At 42.5% G+C, this 17,003-nt stretch overlaps 2 protein-coding genes across 2 annotated transcripts in view; both read right to left on the reverse strand.

Annotated features, from left to right (window-relative positions):
• Window positions 1-239: 239 nt before the first annotated feature.
• Window positions 240-2,591, reverse strand: SLC35D3 (solute carrier family 35 member D3; the record flags this gene model as incomplete). The annotated part of the gene is made up of 2 exons (XM_084202384.1): window positions 240-1,069; window positions 2,156-2,591. 2 exons carry the CDS (start codon window positions 2,589-2,591, stop codon window positions 240-242), a joined length of 1,266 nt encoding a protein of 421 aa, XP_084058510.1.
• Window positions 2,592-7,808: 5,217 nt separating this feature from the next.
• PEX7 (peroxisomal biogenesis factor 7) overlaps window positions 7,809-17,003 on the reverse strand; it is a 40,514-nt gene continuing 31,319 nt past the window's right edge. The window contains exon 10 of the mRNA XM_084203565.1: window positions 7,809-8,439. Within this exon, the coding sequence (XP_084059691.1) occupies window positions 8,371-8,439 (69 nt within the window). The 3' untranslated portion in view covers window positions 7,809-8,370. The remainder of the gene's footprint in view (window positions 8,440-17,003) is intronic.

Genomic DNA, 17,003 nt, shown 5'->3' on the forward strand with positions numbered 1-17,003 from the left:
CTGTGTCTGCAGCAGTGTCAGCACTTCAGCTGAGGTGGGTCTAAAGTGACATACTGAAAGCAGCTGAAAGCAAGCCCAAAGCATGAGCAAACTATAACCTTTTGCTTTTTGACAATGAGGTAAAGTCATCCTGAATGATTTAGATTTGTAAGCATCGATGTGGAAATGTATGCTCTGCCTTCCCCCTGTACAGAAAACCAGGTGTCTGTCCTCAAACAATAGGTTTTCAAATCTGCTTTTTAAGGGTTTGGTAGCTCTTCATTTTCTATCAAATAATCCTTCTTTATATAATTAGCACCCCTCACCAACCTCCATACTCCAAGATAGGCTTCTTTCAGCGAGCTTCTGTTCGCTTCTTGTGTGATGGTGGATTTTCCCTGAACCACAAGTGCCTTGGCTGATTTCTCAGTGACATCCTTCTCTTCCTCTCCACTCTGTCTCTGCCCTGTGGATGATCCTTCCACCGCTGCTTCCTCAGCCCCCTTCCCCTGGGAAATTGTCTCCATGGCAAACAGAGCTTGGTCTCCAGCCTGCCTTTTCCCCTCCTCTTCTCTAGCTTCTTTCTCCAGGTCCTCATAGTTGCTCTGCCGCCTGGTCTCAACGTACTTGGCCACGCAATAAATGACAGACCCCAAGGTGTTGACCACAACCCCAGCTATAAATAACTTTGTGGGCTCCACATCATTGAATGCCACCATGCCTACTGTGATGGTGGCTATGCTCTTCACCACCCCTACAAAGCTGGTGGTCACAGCCGAGTTAATGTAGGTGCAGTGAAGGGTGGTAAAGTTCATGGCACAGCTAATCAGGACACAAGCAATAAAGATGCATACCATGGCTGGGTCCTTCCACCCCGGGAAGGACCAGACGTTGATGGAATCCATGCTGGCAAAGGAGCAGATGATGAGGAAAGGGGTGGCCGAAACAGCGATGGCATACTGAGCTGTCAGGGGTCCATATTCACTGTCTACACTGGTTTTCTGAATGAGCACCAGGTAGGCAGCGTGTATCAGCACGGCCAGCACACCTGTCACATAGCCCATAGCATCCCCAGTCAGGTCACCAGCTCCTGTCACAAGAGTCACAGAGAGAAATAAGCATAGGTGTTGCACGGGAGACAGAAAGAGAGCACCATTTTGGACTAGAGGGATATTTAGGAAATAGGCATCATTGCACTTTCCATAACCCCTAGGATTTGTCATGCTTGTCCAAGTCTTGGCTCCCAACAAATCTCTTATGCATTTTTTAAAGCCACAAACATATTGAGTGTTTTTCATACCCCCTCTAAATCCCACAGCCAAAATCAGATTGTGAAGACACTGTGAAAGATTTGTAGCTGAAACTGCACACACACACACACCGAGCAACCCTGAGCATCCTCTTGCCAGCACAGACACATGCCAGCTCTGGCTGGCTAGGCTGCCTGCCCTCCAACCCACTGGCCCTTCTGCACTCTCTACCCATAGAGCCCCACGGGCACCCTGAAGGAGCAGCCTCCCTCCCGAGCCCCCTGCCAGTCTCTTTGCAGATTAAATTATACACTCTGCATGTGCTCTGCTGTCTAAGGCAGCCCCCAGCCCAGGAGCGCTGTCGGGCTACAAAGTGCCAGCTTTGTCTCCCGCCCCACCTACACCTCGGCTGGACGGCACCTTAGGGGGCTGTAGCGCACCCCTAAGCTTGCACCTGCACTTGTAAGATCACACTTACCCCAGCAAGGCAGCAGTTGTCCCATGGGCTTGCAGCTGCTCTCAGAACTTTAGATCTACCTCTGAAGATTCACCCACCTGCCATAAGACTACACTTCCCTCCTGAAGGTTCCCTAGTAGGGTTGCAATAAGGTGGCAGCTACTCTTACACGGGCCAGCATAAGGATGCACCTATCTCCAAAGGGTTGTACCGAGCCCTGCAAGAATGTGCCAGTCAGAGCGGGGCTGCATCCACCCCGGCAAGGCTGCACCTGCCCGCCCGTGAGGCTGCATCTGCCTCGCAGCTGTTCCCCAGGACCGCACGTCCCCCTTATCTTCGCGTCTTTCTCCCCGGCCTGGCGCTGCCCTCCCGATTCGGCGCTCGCAGCCCGGAGGGAGCGGCTACCGCTGCTGTCGCCCGTCCCGTCCGGTCCCGTCCCGCCCCGTCCCCTCGGTGCGGTCGCGCTCACCGGCCAGCGCGGCGCCGCAGGTGGTGATGAGGACGGCGACGAGGACGCCGGGCGAAGGCATGCCGTCGCGGAGCACCAGGGCGCCGGTGACCAGGGTGACGAGGGGCAGGCAGCGCTTGAAGACGACATACATGGGAAGGCTGAGGCCGCGCAGCGACCAGAGGGTGAGGGTGGACTGCAGGGTGGCCAGGGCGGCCACGGCGGCGAAGGGGCGCGCCAGGCGGGGCCCGAAGGGCGGCAGCGCCGCCAGCCCCCGCCGCCGCAGCGCCTCCAGCCCCAGCGCCGCCGCCGCGCTGCTGAGGCACTGCAGCAGCGTCAGGAAGGCGAAGTGGTAGCGGGCCAGCAGGAACTTCAGCAGGATGTTCAGCGAGCCCGAGCACAGCCCGTGCGCCACCGCCACCGCGACGCCGCGCGCCCGGCCCCGCCACCGGAGCATCCTGCCCGCGCACGGCCCCGCCGCCGGGCCCCCGGCTCTGCCGCCCGCCCGGCCACCCGCCGCGGCGGCGGCGGCGCGGGGGGACGGGGACGAGCCGAGGCAGGGGGCGGGAGGAGGCAGGACGCCCTCCCGGCAGGGCGGCCACCGCCCCCGACGTGTCCCCCCCGCGCCGCCCCCAGCGTGTCTCCCCTCCTACCCGCGTCCCTCCCCGCCCCCGGTGTGTCCCCACGCCATCCCCAGTGTGTCTGCGTCGCCGCTCTCGGTGTCCCCCATCCGGCCGCCCCCGCCCCCCGTGTTTCCAGGTTCGTCCCGCGGTGTTCCCCGGAGCACGCCCGGCTCAGCGGGGACGGGAAGCCTCTCGCTGTCCGCAAGCCCTCCCGAACCCGCTCGGGTGCAGGAGGACGGGCAGCGGGAGTGGGCGCTCAGATGCTTTCCGTGCCGGGGAAAGCCGCGGGGCGCCCGCAGCTCCGCAGCCGAGTGCCACCGGCCCGAAAATAATGTGGAAGAGCCGTGGGAAGCCCCACGTCTCCCGGAGCGGGAAGATCAGTGCAGGTCCGCGCTTTCCCAAGCAGGGAGTACCGCTTCTCCTACTCCCCAAAAGTATACGACCTCCCGGGAAAAAGCATCTATCCGGCCTGCCTGCAGCATCTCTCCCACTCCCCCCCTGCTTCCTCGGCTTATCGGGCTGCGAACGGCAGAGACGGGGACTGCTGCTAAGAGCAGCAGGGAGAACCGTGTTCTAGCGGGAATTGCCTTGAGAAGTCACCAAAAACGGGTAGTCACATAGCTTTCAAAAGTGATGTTTTAAAGCCTGGTAAAGCTTAAATAAGCTGATCGCTTCTCTCGACTTTACAGATGAAAGTTTTAACAGGAGATGGCAATAGACGATATCGACTCTAAAGAAAAGGCAAAGCAAAAGAAGTTCTCTCGGGCAGCCAGTCCCCTCTACCACTCTCCTGCAGTGTCAGGCAACACAAGGGAAGGAAAAACTATACTTTTATTCAGAGCTGCCTTATAATCATCCATCGATTTCTCTCATCAGGACAGGCAGGGTAAAGGAGACAGGGCAAGGTTTATAAAATGAAACAAGGTATGCATTAAGAATGAGTGTCTGAAGATGAAAACTGGTAAGGCAGGAAAAGAAACCATAGGTACTGGAGACCAAGCCTGGTTTCTGAACCCACTGGAGAAAAGTGCCAATACATTTACATCAGCCTCTATTTGGACTCACCCCAAGCCCACGTGCAACACAATTTAAAGTGTGGATCACCTTGACAGGCTTTGCATGTGGGATAAAAACAACTCCTTCTGCCAGGTAAGTGCAGATGGAAAAACATCTGACTGTGCTTTCTGGAAATACTGTAGTAATTTGGACTATACCTGAGTGTATCCTCTGGCAGAAACAATTTTGTCACCTCCCCAGTGAAATTATCACTAGCGAAGTGAATCTCTGACATTGCAGAGCTGAAAAACTGCTTTGGGGGCTAAATATTTCCTTCACTGAAACACAAAAACAAATGTATCAGAAACAAAAATTTTAATAGACTATTTCATTTGTAAGAACTGTAGAATGATCATCCTAGTCCAACTGCCTGACCAATGCAGGGCTGAGCAGAAATTAAATCATGCTTGTTAAGGGCATTCTCCAAATGCTTCTTAAAACACTGACAAGCTTGGGACATTGACCACCTCTCTAGGAAGCCTGTTTGTGTCTGAATGCCTGCTTAGTGAAGAAACACTTTTGAATGTCCCGTCTAAACCTCCTCTGGTGCATCTTTGAGCCATTCCCACACATCTTATCACTTGAGTCCCAAGGGGAAGAGGTCAGCAGTTCCCTATCCTCTTGCCCTCCTTGGGAAGCATCAGAAAGTGATCATGTTTCCTCTCAGTCTCCTTTGCTCCAAACTAGACAAGCCCAAAGCCCTCAGCCTCTCCTCACAGGATATGCCTTCCAGCCCTTTCACCAGCTTTGAGGTACACTTCTGGATGTATTCAAGGACCTTCACATCCTCCTTCAATTGTGGGGCCCAGAACTAAATGGAGAACTCAAAGAGGAGCTGCACCCATCCTCAGTTTGGGAAGTTCAAGTGTTCAAGTGCCAAATCCTATCTTTTGGAACTCACCTGTGCTATAAGGGCAGCTTGTCTTGCAAAATCTGTCATGGTACTCTAATTTTGTCTACAGACAGGAAAGGAAGGTGGAGAGGAAGCTGTTGTCCCTTGCCAAGCCACCCTTTTCTCAACATGGATTGAGGCCAGGTTCAGTACCAGTCTCCCACTGCCTCTCCACCACTCCACAGTCACACAAAACGTTCTCCTACTCTTTACTGGGGAGGAATTGAATAAAGCAACAGGGAGATATCATCAGAGGTGACACTGCAGTGAAGAAACTTTCCCCACTCTGACTGTTCATGTGTCCAGAGGGAACAGTGGCTGCTCAGTTCATATATTAACTCTGTTAAATTTTGGCCTGGCAGTGGGGCAGTTTCTAGCAATGAACGGCTCTGTGGTTCCTTACCCTAATGAGATTATTATGATACCTTAACTCTCATTGTTTAAAGGAAATTATGTTCAGTTCTGCATTTCACCTAGCTACAATGACACAGGTAAGAGGAAAACAAAAAATGCAGCAAATTGATGTCTTCCTAAGGGCATAGATTTTTTATAATGGCTTCTTGGATGAAAATGTTCAAGACCTCTATAAAATATTTAATGGAAAATTTGCCTTAATTAGAGTCTAATGGAACCACCAGGTCTATCAGGGAAGAACTGTGTAGAGTTGTATCCATTCTCCATTCCATGACCCTGAGCACAGCTGAGCAGTACTTCTGAAAGGCACAGTACAGCCTGCTTATGCAGCAAAATTTGAGGCCAGCACTGTACTTGGCTAGAAGAAAGAGATCACTTCATCACTGACACATACTCTGCACAAGCAGACACAAAGAATAATTTAAAATCGCTTTCCTTTATGAAAATGAAGATCTGATTGGGCACATAGCTGGGAAAAGTTGCATCAAGTACGGTCTCTACCAGTACAGGGGAAAAATGTGATGATCACCCAGTATTCATACATTAAATAAACCATGGTTATGATATTCTTCTTAGAAGATACTCTCGGTATCTTTCACGGCATTTACTTTTTGAACAACATTTCTTAATTGGGGAAGTGAACACAAGAGTATAGCCAAAGATACTGTGTGCAATTAATTTAATAGCATTATAGAACAACAAATCCATGCCTTTAGAACTTGATTAATCAATATGTTTCTTAAACCAAAGAGAAACCCAGACTTAAATAAAACAAAATCTTTCACAGGAGCAAGTTTGAAAGCAGAACACGTTACATATTTTAGACTGTTGTTGTTGTTAACTCTTTCAGTAAATGAAAAAAAGGAAGCTAGTATTTTGATCATAAAATAAGAAGTATTTCTTCAAAACAACTATAGCAAATATTCCCTGAGAATTAAGAATCAGCAACAACTATTGCCAAATTGTTTTTTCTGTTACAATGCAGAAATGTTACAGCACATTCTCACCATTCAAAGATCACACAGCAAGATTAAAGGCCACAGTTTTTATTTACTATGTGCATCTTCTGGATGTGCTCATCTTTCAAGAGAAATAAATCCGGATACAGCAACCCTCAGCATTGAAGCTAAGCAGGACATGAAGGGAGAGAAGGCAGTTGAGGAAAGATTTAATCCATGTGCTGAGTGTGCATGTTCAGAATTCCTAATTTTTCCCCCTGCACTAGGTTTTCTAAATTTTCCCTTCCAACTGATAGGCTATGGCAGCATTCTGGAATAACCCACTCTTTCTGTCCCCCCAGAAACATGCATATAAAATACACACCTGCCACCAAAATGTTCCACTCAGACAAGCAACTTGTAATCAAAGAAGAAAAGGGAGATAAAACAGAAGAGTGGAGGAACTATTGAAGTTGAAATAATCAATTTTAATGCCTAAAATTAGATTTTATGGCCCATGGTACTGCTGAAAGCTGCATGCAGCACAGCCTTATTTTGCACTATTCCTCAGCACACAGAATTAAAGTGCAGTAAAAGGTTCGGATTTGGTACAGCACGCTATCATAAAAAAAAGATAAAATCTATTTTTTGTTATTAATTCAATTCAAAAAGATGTCAGTCCAGGGGCAGTTTGCATTTGACCAAGAAAAATACAGGATCCAAATGGGATCCAAATTGTTGTGTTGCAGAAGAAAGTTTCTTCCTGTCCAGCCCTATATACCCCATCAATATACACGTCTCCCTGTGGCTACCTGTTAGTTCCCCAGCTCTTTCTCCAAGATAGAACAACCATTTTTTCCTTGCAAATTGCAGGTCTTAGCTCAGCTGAATTCTTTCCTTCATTGCTTCAAAGCACCCAGCAGATCTGGCAGTGTCTGCTATTGGCTGATCTATGAGTGCTGCAACCCAGAAGGGTAGAGCATTTATTAACACTACAATGGAAACCTGACCAGAGATCTGCAAAGACCCAGCCTGCAAAGAGTCTTTTAATGGTAGTGGTAGTTGAGATGGGCTAACAGCAGAAAGGAGACAGTTTTAAGAAGGCAAAAAAAATTGGCTAGCAGGAAATGAGGAAAGAAGGCTAACACATACCAATGAGGGCTGCAAAACTATCACAGTTTGATCCTAAAACAGTATTCAGAGATGTTTGGATAAACATAACATCTGAACATCTCTACTTGCCCCAGAAAACTTAGATGGAAGTACCAGCACATGGGATGAGGGCTCAAACTGGGAAGGCAAAGCATTCAACATACCTAGAACGTGTGCATATTGTAGTGACTGCAATAGTTTGGCCATGCTGGATCTGCTATGCTTATATCATGCAACTAATCTGCATGGATATAGGTCAACTGGTCTGGACATCACTTCTCACTTCAGCCTGGCTGTCAGAGGTCCAGAAACACTGGATTTACAGCCACATTCCACTTCAATTTCTTGGAAGAACTTTCTAAGTGAAAATAGAAGACAAGTCTAATAGAAGAGATGGTTGCCCTATCTCTAAATCTTGAGGATTGTGATCCAATTAGTTTTGTATATATTTCATTTTTTCATAACCATTTTCTCTATTATCAGAGTATCTTTCTACATAACTTCATCAACTGTTTTATTCAAAGAGATATAAAGGAAAAATATATGAAAATAATCTCTACCATCTTTGTGAAGCAGCAATCAAAAAGGTCAAACAAATCAGCTGGCTACAAACTATGACATTTACTGTCGATCAAGAGTAAATGCATCATATTGCAAAGGAAAATAATGCAACATGACTCACAGCAAAACATAAATGCATCTGGGTGATATAAACTTCAGTTGACATTACAGTACTTTACATTAAAAAGCCTTTATTTTATTTTCCTTTCCTTTCTTTTCTTTTCTACAGTGACATCTCAAAATACACTGCCAGTATTTTTATAATCTTTATAAGGAACAAGAAGATTCAGGCCTCTGCTGTCATCATCGGCCAGACAGATCACAAACTCGTGTTGGTTATTCAGCTCTTAAGACACCAATAATATCTGCTATGGCCACTCTTCAGCCTCTGAGTAGCTGTGGAACATTTTGCTAGCTCAAGTACTACCAGCACAGTAAACCAAGCCCTGAAGTCTCCACATGTTCAAGTGCACAACACTCCATTCAAGAAGTTCTACTTATTAAGAGACACTGAGATTAGTGACACTGTTGACACTTTAGCACAAGTCCGGTTGTGGGGGGAGAGAGAAAGGTTCCTGGCGGGTCAGATCATCTTCTCTTCTAAACAGGAACTGCCAGACACGATGGAGTATAGATCTTGACTAGTTCGTCCCAAGCACAGTCCACCACCTAAAAAGCAAACAAAATCTATTTAGGTCCTTCACAAGTGTCATTCTTACAAAAACCACAGGGAATTAATGCATATTGTGGATTTAGTATCAGTTGGTACTCTGACTTACCAAGCTTCAAAATTATAAAATAACTGAATTGGTTTTGGTTTGGGTTTTTCTTTAAACTTTAACTTTACTGAAAAACATGAAAATGAACAACCTCCTATTTTTCATCCTCCTCATGAGGAAAGCAGGGAAACCTTGGGGTTTCATTTGATTGTTCCAAATAGTCAAAAAAATGTAACTGAAAATTAAATTAAGGAAGGACATACAAAAGTCCAGACCCTGCCATGTTTCTTCTCTTGATAGAGTCTTAGGATCCTTTCACCATTAATACCTAAGCATTTCATGACCAAATCTGAACAACCTTCTTATACTTGCAGATACAGAAATTTGTTATAGACATTTTCCTAATGTCTAGTGCTGAGGAATGGAAAACCAAAAGAGTTCAACAAAATTATACAGGAAGTTTCCTGAAGAATTAAGCCAGACTTTCAGTCTCACACTATGAGGTCACTGTCAATTGTTGAGAAGAGACATGTGTACTTGGTGATCACTGGAATTTGGGGGCCATAGTGTTGCTTCAAGCACTACCTAGACCCCCACTAGTCTAATAAGAAGTGGTGCCACTTGTGACAAAGGCATCTTATAAACACAGTGACTGATTTGAGTATAACCCCAACTTCTCTGAATTCATCATCCCAGGCTCTATCCTAGATGAAGGCTTGAACTTAAAACCAGAAACCTAGAAGGTTAACCTAAGTCTGTAGTGTTTAAAGATCTTAATAAATACCAAGACTCCAAGGAAAAAGACTACAGAATACTTTAGGTTTGAAAATTAATTGAAAATGCACTTCGGAGTCTGTAACGAAGTGAAAGGGTTAACCACATTGACAACGACTCAAGAAGATGACCTAGGTATGATATATATTTACAAAATATTGTAGGAGACAAGAATTAAGGCAAATAGAATAAAGAGGAGAGCTAAAGAGAAAAACCTGAGGAGGTCCACAAATAAATGCCAGCAAATCTGGCTGAAACCATATTGCATTATCTTTACAATGTCATTTCCAGTTGGGATTACAAAAGATACAGTATTGGATCCTCTGCACAACAAGCTTCCTTCTGCTGCAGCCTGCAATTCCTGTTCTCTTCTAGAGCCAGAATAAACAGCTGCACACTAAAAATTTGGAAATCCAACTACAGTATTTGATTTCAGACTATAATTAGCCCATTTTGTGTTTACTATACTGCGCTATTATTCATTTTCATTGCTTCCTTAGCTGGTTCTACTTAGTTATTTGAAGTGCTTTCCATATACATCTAAATGGGTCAAAAAAACTCTTGACAATATGTCTGTCTATTCATACGACATAATAGAGCTTTCTGTGGCACAATGTTCTGCTGCATTGCAGTCTCTCAAATCATACCAAAAAGAAAATTTGAGTTTTCCACTAAATGCTGTGTAGAAGCTGGCAATCACATAAACTGCAGGGTTTTTTACTATTCTCCACAGCTACAGATCAATGTTCCATAGGCAATACTTTCTGTTTTTGTAAAGAAACAAGAAACAAAAATAACATTTGGAAAAAATCCCATGGGAATTCCCACCTGTTATCAATGTAATTAACATCCCTGAAATTGCCTCTGAACAAATATAGTTATAAAACCCTTTAATCTAGCAACACTAAAAATAAACAGGGGATATTAAAAGAGTTTGAAAAGGATCACATGCGATAAGTTGCCCAACTCATTGACTTAATGATACCACGTGAAAGGAGAAAACATAACCAGCCAACAAGAGGAAAACAAAAGCGACAGTAAGCAACAGTGAATCAAGTTCTCCTGTGCAGCAGGAAGTGTATCATGAAGTGCTGATACCAGAAACCTTGATGAAAATACACATGTGAAGTACAGAACACAGGTATCTATGGGAAACTGGGACACTGCAGCATGGCAGAATATTAAAAAATGAATGACATTTCCATTTCTCCTTACTTTCTCCAAAATGCAGGCAAGACTCAGAGAAAGGGGCAACTGTAAGCTAGGAGCGCTGCAGCCAGCATTTTTTGATGGAGAGTGCCACATACCCCTTTGCAGTGGCTCAGAGATTGTCGCTGGCTCAAATACAAATGACTAAGATGAATCCTAAGATGAAGAGAAGGACTTGTTCATACAGCAACTGCATCAGTTTACAAAATGTCTTCTCCCTGCATTTTGCCTTTTATCTTGTGACCTGTCTCATACAGTGGTCTTACAACAGTTGTGTGCCTTTCCCCAGAAGAGGAGAATGTGGGATATTGAATGTAAGTGCTTTAAAAGTGTTTAGAGATGTCAGTTCTCCTGTGACATATGACCATTTTTAATACATACTTCAAAGCACTTTAGACTTTTTTAAATATAAACTAAATGGTACTTAATTTAAATATTAAAATAGAGGTAGAAATTTCATTGGGATGAAGGCTCATCCAGCACACCACAGTAAATAAATATGGCGTACAAAAAGAGGCAAGTTTCTAGAGTTTATATTTTGGTCAATGAGATGATGTTACTGACAGGTGAAGAAAGTCCTCCTGTGGTGGGATGAAGACAAAGGAAAACTGAAAATGGACTCACACTTGATTTGCACACCTGATAAAAATCCCTCCATTAGGAGCATGAAGGGATGGAAGTTTGTCATCCTATAAAAAATGTCTGCTGTTTTGTGGACAAATTTTACTCTGATATTCAAACAAATCTCACTGATTTCAGTTTTTAAAAGGGTGCATGGTTTTTTGGGTTGGTTTTTTTTTTCACTGACATGCCAACAGAGTAGAGGACAGCTTATTTCAGTTGCTAAGAACTGTATAAATCGCAATATCCTTATAATATTGACTATTTTGCACGGCACGTTTTGTAAATCATGCAACTTTCATTATCATTTATGAATACCCTTGTAACTATAGAATGCAGTTTTACTATAGAAACTTTTAACTATAGAGTAGCAGGGAAAAGCAGAATAATTAGAGCTTAATTGTAAAACAAGAATATTCTTTGTTGCACTGACTGGTAAACTATATCAAGAAATAGCACAAATAGAAGAAGCATTCTAAGCCTGGTAATTTTCATTGTAACTAAAGCTACATGGAACAAAGACAGTCTAACAAAATGACATTTATTAATTGTCTTTAATGCTTTTATTTCAGTAGCGAAGTTATGGCACCAGCATATACACTAAAGGTACTACACTGTTGTTACTGCAGAATAAATATCTTGCCAATTTATCTGCCAGCAAAAATACAAAAACAAGCACAAAAAATGGGGATCACTGTATTTCTTTTCAAGCAAAGCCAGAAAAGCAAGCAAAGAAACAAAAAAACTGCAGTCATCCCTGAAAGCTAATTTCTTGACTATAAAATCTTAGTTCAACTCAGCTAAAACAGCTATCCTCTATTTTATTGAAATGTTTATCCTTGTCCCAGAGTATAACAATGTTTTCCACCAACTGATTTAATACTGACATCCATTCATTTATCAGAGCCATTTCCATTGACTCACTAACTGATTTACTCCCTTGACAGGCCCTCTGTTTCCTATTCATCACAATCATCTTGCCTTGCAATAGACTTAGACCTTTTCCAGCACCCGAGGGCAATCCGTTCAGTCTAGTGCAATTACCTGCATGACATTCTGCCTCTTTACTCTTCAGAAGAAGCAAGAGAACAAGAGAAAACTCCCAAGTTAGGCACTAACTTTTTTATTCAGTACTTGAAGGCACAATAAATCTGCTAGCATAATCAAGATTAAATATATTCAAAAGAACAACTAAAAACTTAAGAGTTCAATTACCCTTTATGAAATAAAGTACAGCCCTCTCTAGATTAATATCTCCAGAGCTATCTTGGTGCCACTGAGTTTCCAGAGTGCTCATAATGAATCATGTGATAATATGTAAATGTGCCTGAGAGAGACCCATTTCTCAGCTTCTCCCCATTCCATTTTTAAATGAGAGCTGTCTTTTCTTTTCTCTGTAGAAGAGCCAGCAGAAAAAAAAAAATCAGTTCTTGACTCTCATTAGTTGTGTTTCCCTTCCTCTTTTGGTTTCTTATCTTCTGTGTCTTCTCAAACATAACTTAATGGTCTATTTATATCATTATTACATGTTTTTGAGGGATCCTGAACATCCTCTAAGCTAGTGGGATGGAGATTAATTGAAGATAAAGCAAGCTATTAGGTTTGCTACTCATCAAATTATTTTCACAGGTGAACATTAAAACTAATTGGTCAAGCCCATAATGGATCATGAATGAGTTTAAACTCATTCAATACCTATTTTCTTCTAGAAAATCTGGATCACTACTGTGGCCTGTTTGGTTAGCAGTTGCCAGAGTGAACTGCATGATGTCAACCTTTACATGAGACTGAAAGTGATGGGAGTTAGCAAATAAAATTTTTAATTTTCAATGTTCAGTAACACCAATATTTTTTTTTTAATTTACTTTTGAGAAAACACACCTTGATTTAATTATTATTTCCAGTAAAGACAGAATGAAACAAACCCGGAACAGAACTTCTTATAAAGATCCAGGTTAAAATTAGAGTTATCAGAAACAGATGCTCCAAATGCTGCTTTAAAAAATCCATTTATTTATTAAGAAAAAAAAGAGATAAAAACTTCAGGGGCATTATTTTTCACATCACAAAGACATGTCATAAAGAACTGATCTAAGAAGCCAAGAGCTGTCTCACCATTTGTTCTGTTGCTTTGACATGGGTAATGGGAAGATAACTTGGAAGTTATGCCACACATTCCTGAATCCGAGTCTTCCAAGTGTGCTTTCATCAGTAAGTTGTAAAGAAAATGGAGATGTGAGTTGCAGGTTAGGAAAAAATGCTTGAAATCTCCACAGATTTGGTAGCAATTCCTCTGTACTCTAAAAATTAGGAGGAAGACAGTCTTCCAAGAACTGGTTTAATTGAGAAGTCTATTTTAAGTTCTGTAGAAGGTACACTGGAACTGCAAATGCCTTTCTGCGCTGATATTTACCTTGGTGACCCCAAATGCAGTCAATTTCTAATGACCCAATTTGACCTTCAAATTCATCCTTCAGCTCAGAGTTCAGTTCCTTCCTTTTGGGATATAATCACAAATAATCATAAGCCAAACAGTATTTTCAGTAACAGCTGCAATATCCTGCTGTCTTCCCCTGAATTTCACTTGTGCAATTCACTGGGACTTCTCAAAAGTTTACTGGTCATGAGGAGAGTAACAGAATCCACTACACTTAGTAAAAGATGGGGCTCACAGAAGCAGCAAGTATTTGTAAGCCATTGCACCAAATAAAATGCACAAGCAATACATTTATAGAGTAAGAAAGTACTGTCTCCTATCCTTCCCAGTACTTCAGTATCAAAATTTATTTTCCTCTCCAAATACTTGCAGCTTTTACAAAATTGTGATACCTGACAGACACCTTTCCAAACACCAAGAAACTTTTGCTGATAATGGAAAATAGTGACCATTACTAATGAGTGCCTGCTTTGACTTACACAGTGAAAGTTTAATTTTCACAGTTTGGGAAAGACATACAGTAAGCACCACTAAGAAATATCTCCTCCTTTTAGTCCCTCCAACTCAGTAAGGTGTTCAGACTGGTTTAACACTTGCAGCTGGTGAAATCTGATATTTTATGGAAAAAATCCACTCTGAAATTAGGTAAGTAGGTTCTTTTTATCTCAAAGAATCAAAGAAAGTGCATAACTTCAGTAGCATCCTAGAGAAGGACCATAAGGAGAGACTAAAATGAAGTACAGATAGTGTTATAATTAAAGCAGTGGCAAAGCCACAACAGCTGGGTGGAAGCTATTAGGTCCTTAGTAATTAAATGTAAAAGATAAGAGCAAGTGATCAAAAGAAAAAAAGCAGAGAGTATCTGTTCTTCTGTACATTTCCACAAGATGTAACTCCACTTTTATATGGAACAATCAACATTTCTGGGCCTCTTGAGCATCTACAATTACTTTAAATGAACAGCAAAATACATAGCCAAAGACATCATCAGCGTTTATATTTGGCTATACTGGTTAAGCCAGCTTTTGCAGCCCCTCCTGTCCCTTCTGTTTCCTGAGTTGGCACAGCTAATGCAGCACACTGCAAAAGCTGCACAAAGAAAACAAGTGGAACAAACCTACACACCAAAACTTGACAATGATCAAAAATTTCCCCATAAAGCTGGATGAATTTAGAACTAGATTTCAAGCTACCTTCAGGGCATACAGGTCAAGTGTATATAGTTTGGCCATGGCCTCACCCCAGCTAGTAAGGAATGACAGCTTTAAAATTTTAAAGTGATGCAGGATACCACCAGTTTCATTGGATCAGCAGACCAATGCAGGCACCTCTTCACAGGGCTAAGTGCCACTGGCCAGGTGCAAGGAAGGAGCAGACAGTGGTTGGGCAGAACATGGTGGTGACAGCCCACAACTTTAGGAAGAAGAGAGTGGAAGTTCCAGAAGGCAAAATCACAAGGCCAGTGTAACAAAGAGCACAAGAGCCATGGATACCACACTGGTACCATCACTGTCTCCATAATATGGGGTGCTGTGTGTGTAATGCTTTAATCCCTGCCAGCAACTGAGTACCACGCTGCTGTTCACTCACCCCGATCCCACCAGGTTGCATGGGGAGGAGAATTATAGCCAGAAGGTTAGAGAAACCAAGTTTCCTCCCAAACTTGTTGACAGAAATACCTATTTACACAGCCAGCTGCCTTTTGGTAGTGCAGATATGATCCAAATGTACACAATCACAGTAGAAGCAAATCCTAAGTGATCACTATTTGTGTTGTACACAAGTTATTCTAAAAACTAGACTTCAGCAAACATTCAGATAACAAATGATTTTGAACTAGAGAACTGACACCTGGTTCATTCTCATTTGGAGCTGAACATTTTTAATTTCCAAAAGGAGCACCTCAGCACGGTACATTGTGGAGTCCTGTTCTGATCTGGCATGTCACAGATGTCTAATGAGCTTTTCACATACCAAGTGCTCACTACACCACTTGCCATCACTCCCACTGAAAATTATGGATCCTTGCAGTTTAGGAATGGCATTGTTCATAGCACAGAAGTATAGAGAAATTGAAAGATTCCTCTCCTGTTCCCATTAGATACTTAATCCTGTTCTCAGCAGCACAACAGAAAGCCTGACTCAATGGAAATCAGTAATTTATACTTTCCACTGGCTGCATTAGAGTTCAGAACAGATGTGAGGTGTAGCTAAAGAAGATTTTCAGACAAAATTCAGTGTGTCAGGTTTTTTTACATTTTAGTTAGGCAAAATTGTTTAAGAACTGCAACAGAAAGGGCTGGATATATCTTTTGTCCATTATTTAAAGAAATTCATTATACATGTATATTTTCCATTCTTTACATACTTATGGAAATAATTTCAGAATCAAGACAAGAAGGGAATGTTTACAGCATCTGTACTTTTATCTGGTCATTAATGGATCACCTGAAGATATTTAAAATGCATTCATGACTCCCATATGGCATTTAACCTACAACAGAAGAAAAAGGCTGCTTTTAAATAAAGCTGCACAAGTAACACCAAAGGAAGTTACCTACAGCATGTAAACATGAATGTAAACACAGCAAAATCCCAGGAAGGGATGGCTTAAAAGGAGCATGATATTCTTATTCACCAGACCATTCACAGATCACATACAGAAAAAGTAAATATAAGGAGAGAAGAAAACCAGTGAGCTACAGAGCACAACTCTATACCAGCCCCAAACAAGAAGTAGTTTATGGCTGATTACCATTTTCTAGTCCCTACATAGATACTATGCCTATCTAGTGCATATACAATGAAGCTAACTTCAGTTGTTTTTCTTATCCCTAAACTTTTGAAAGAACGACCTGGTTTTAAAAACTGCATACTCTTCATGGTGCTGACAGGGTAAACACTTTCTCAGTTTTTAATACTATACAACATCACAAATTTAACAGATTTTTGGTGCTTAGGGTCTTGTCACTGCTCTCATATGTGCCTAGGCTACTTTGGCTGAAAGCTGGAGTTGGGAATATTTTCTCCTGGAAAACATGCCTGGCAAACACTCACATCAGCACTTGCAGTTTAACAGAGAAATACACTGAATATCGTAAGGATCATTTCTGTTAATGCTTTGCACTGAAAAATGCACATTTTTCTATCCACCTGAAAGTTTGTTTGTTATCTCAAATTTCTATGAATCTGATACAAACATTATGGTGGGGGGAAAAAAACCCCAAACCAAACAACAGCCAAGTTTTAAAATTCAAAGCTTTCAAAAAACACCTACTTTACATAGAGGTACATAATCCAAAATAGATACCAGAATATTTAATAAAGCATAAAAGAGTTTACTGTTTCATCTAGCTAATACTAGTGGGTCTCTTCACATTCCTTAAGACCAGATTTTTTTCCACATTGCCTCCCTTAGCACAAGAACCAGCTTGCCTGCATGTACCTACTCTCTGCCTGAGGGTTCTGTTCAA

The sequence above is a fragment of the Fringilla coelebs genome (assembly GCF_963513975.1).
Source record: "Fringilla coelebs genome assembly, chromosome: 3".
Taxonomy (NCBI): Eukaryota; Metazoa; Chordata; class Aves; order Passeriformes; family Fringillidae; genus Fringilla; species Fringilla coelebs.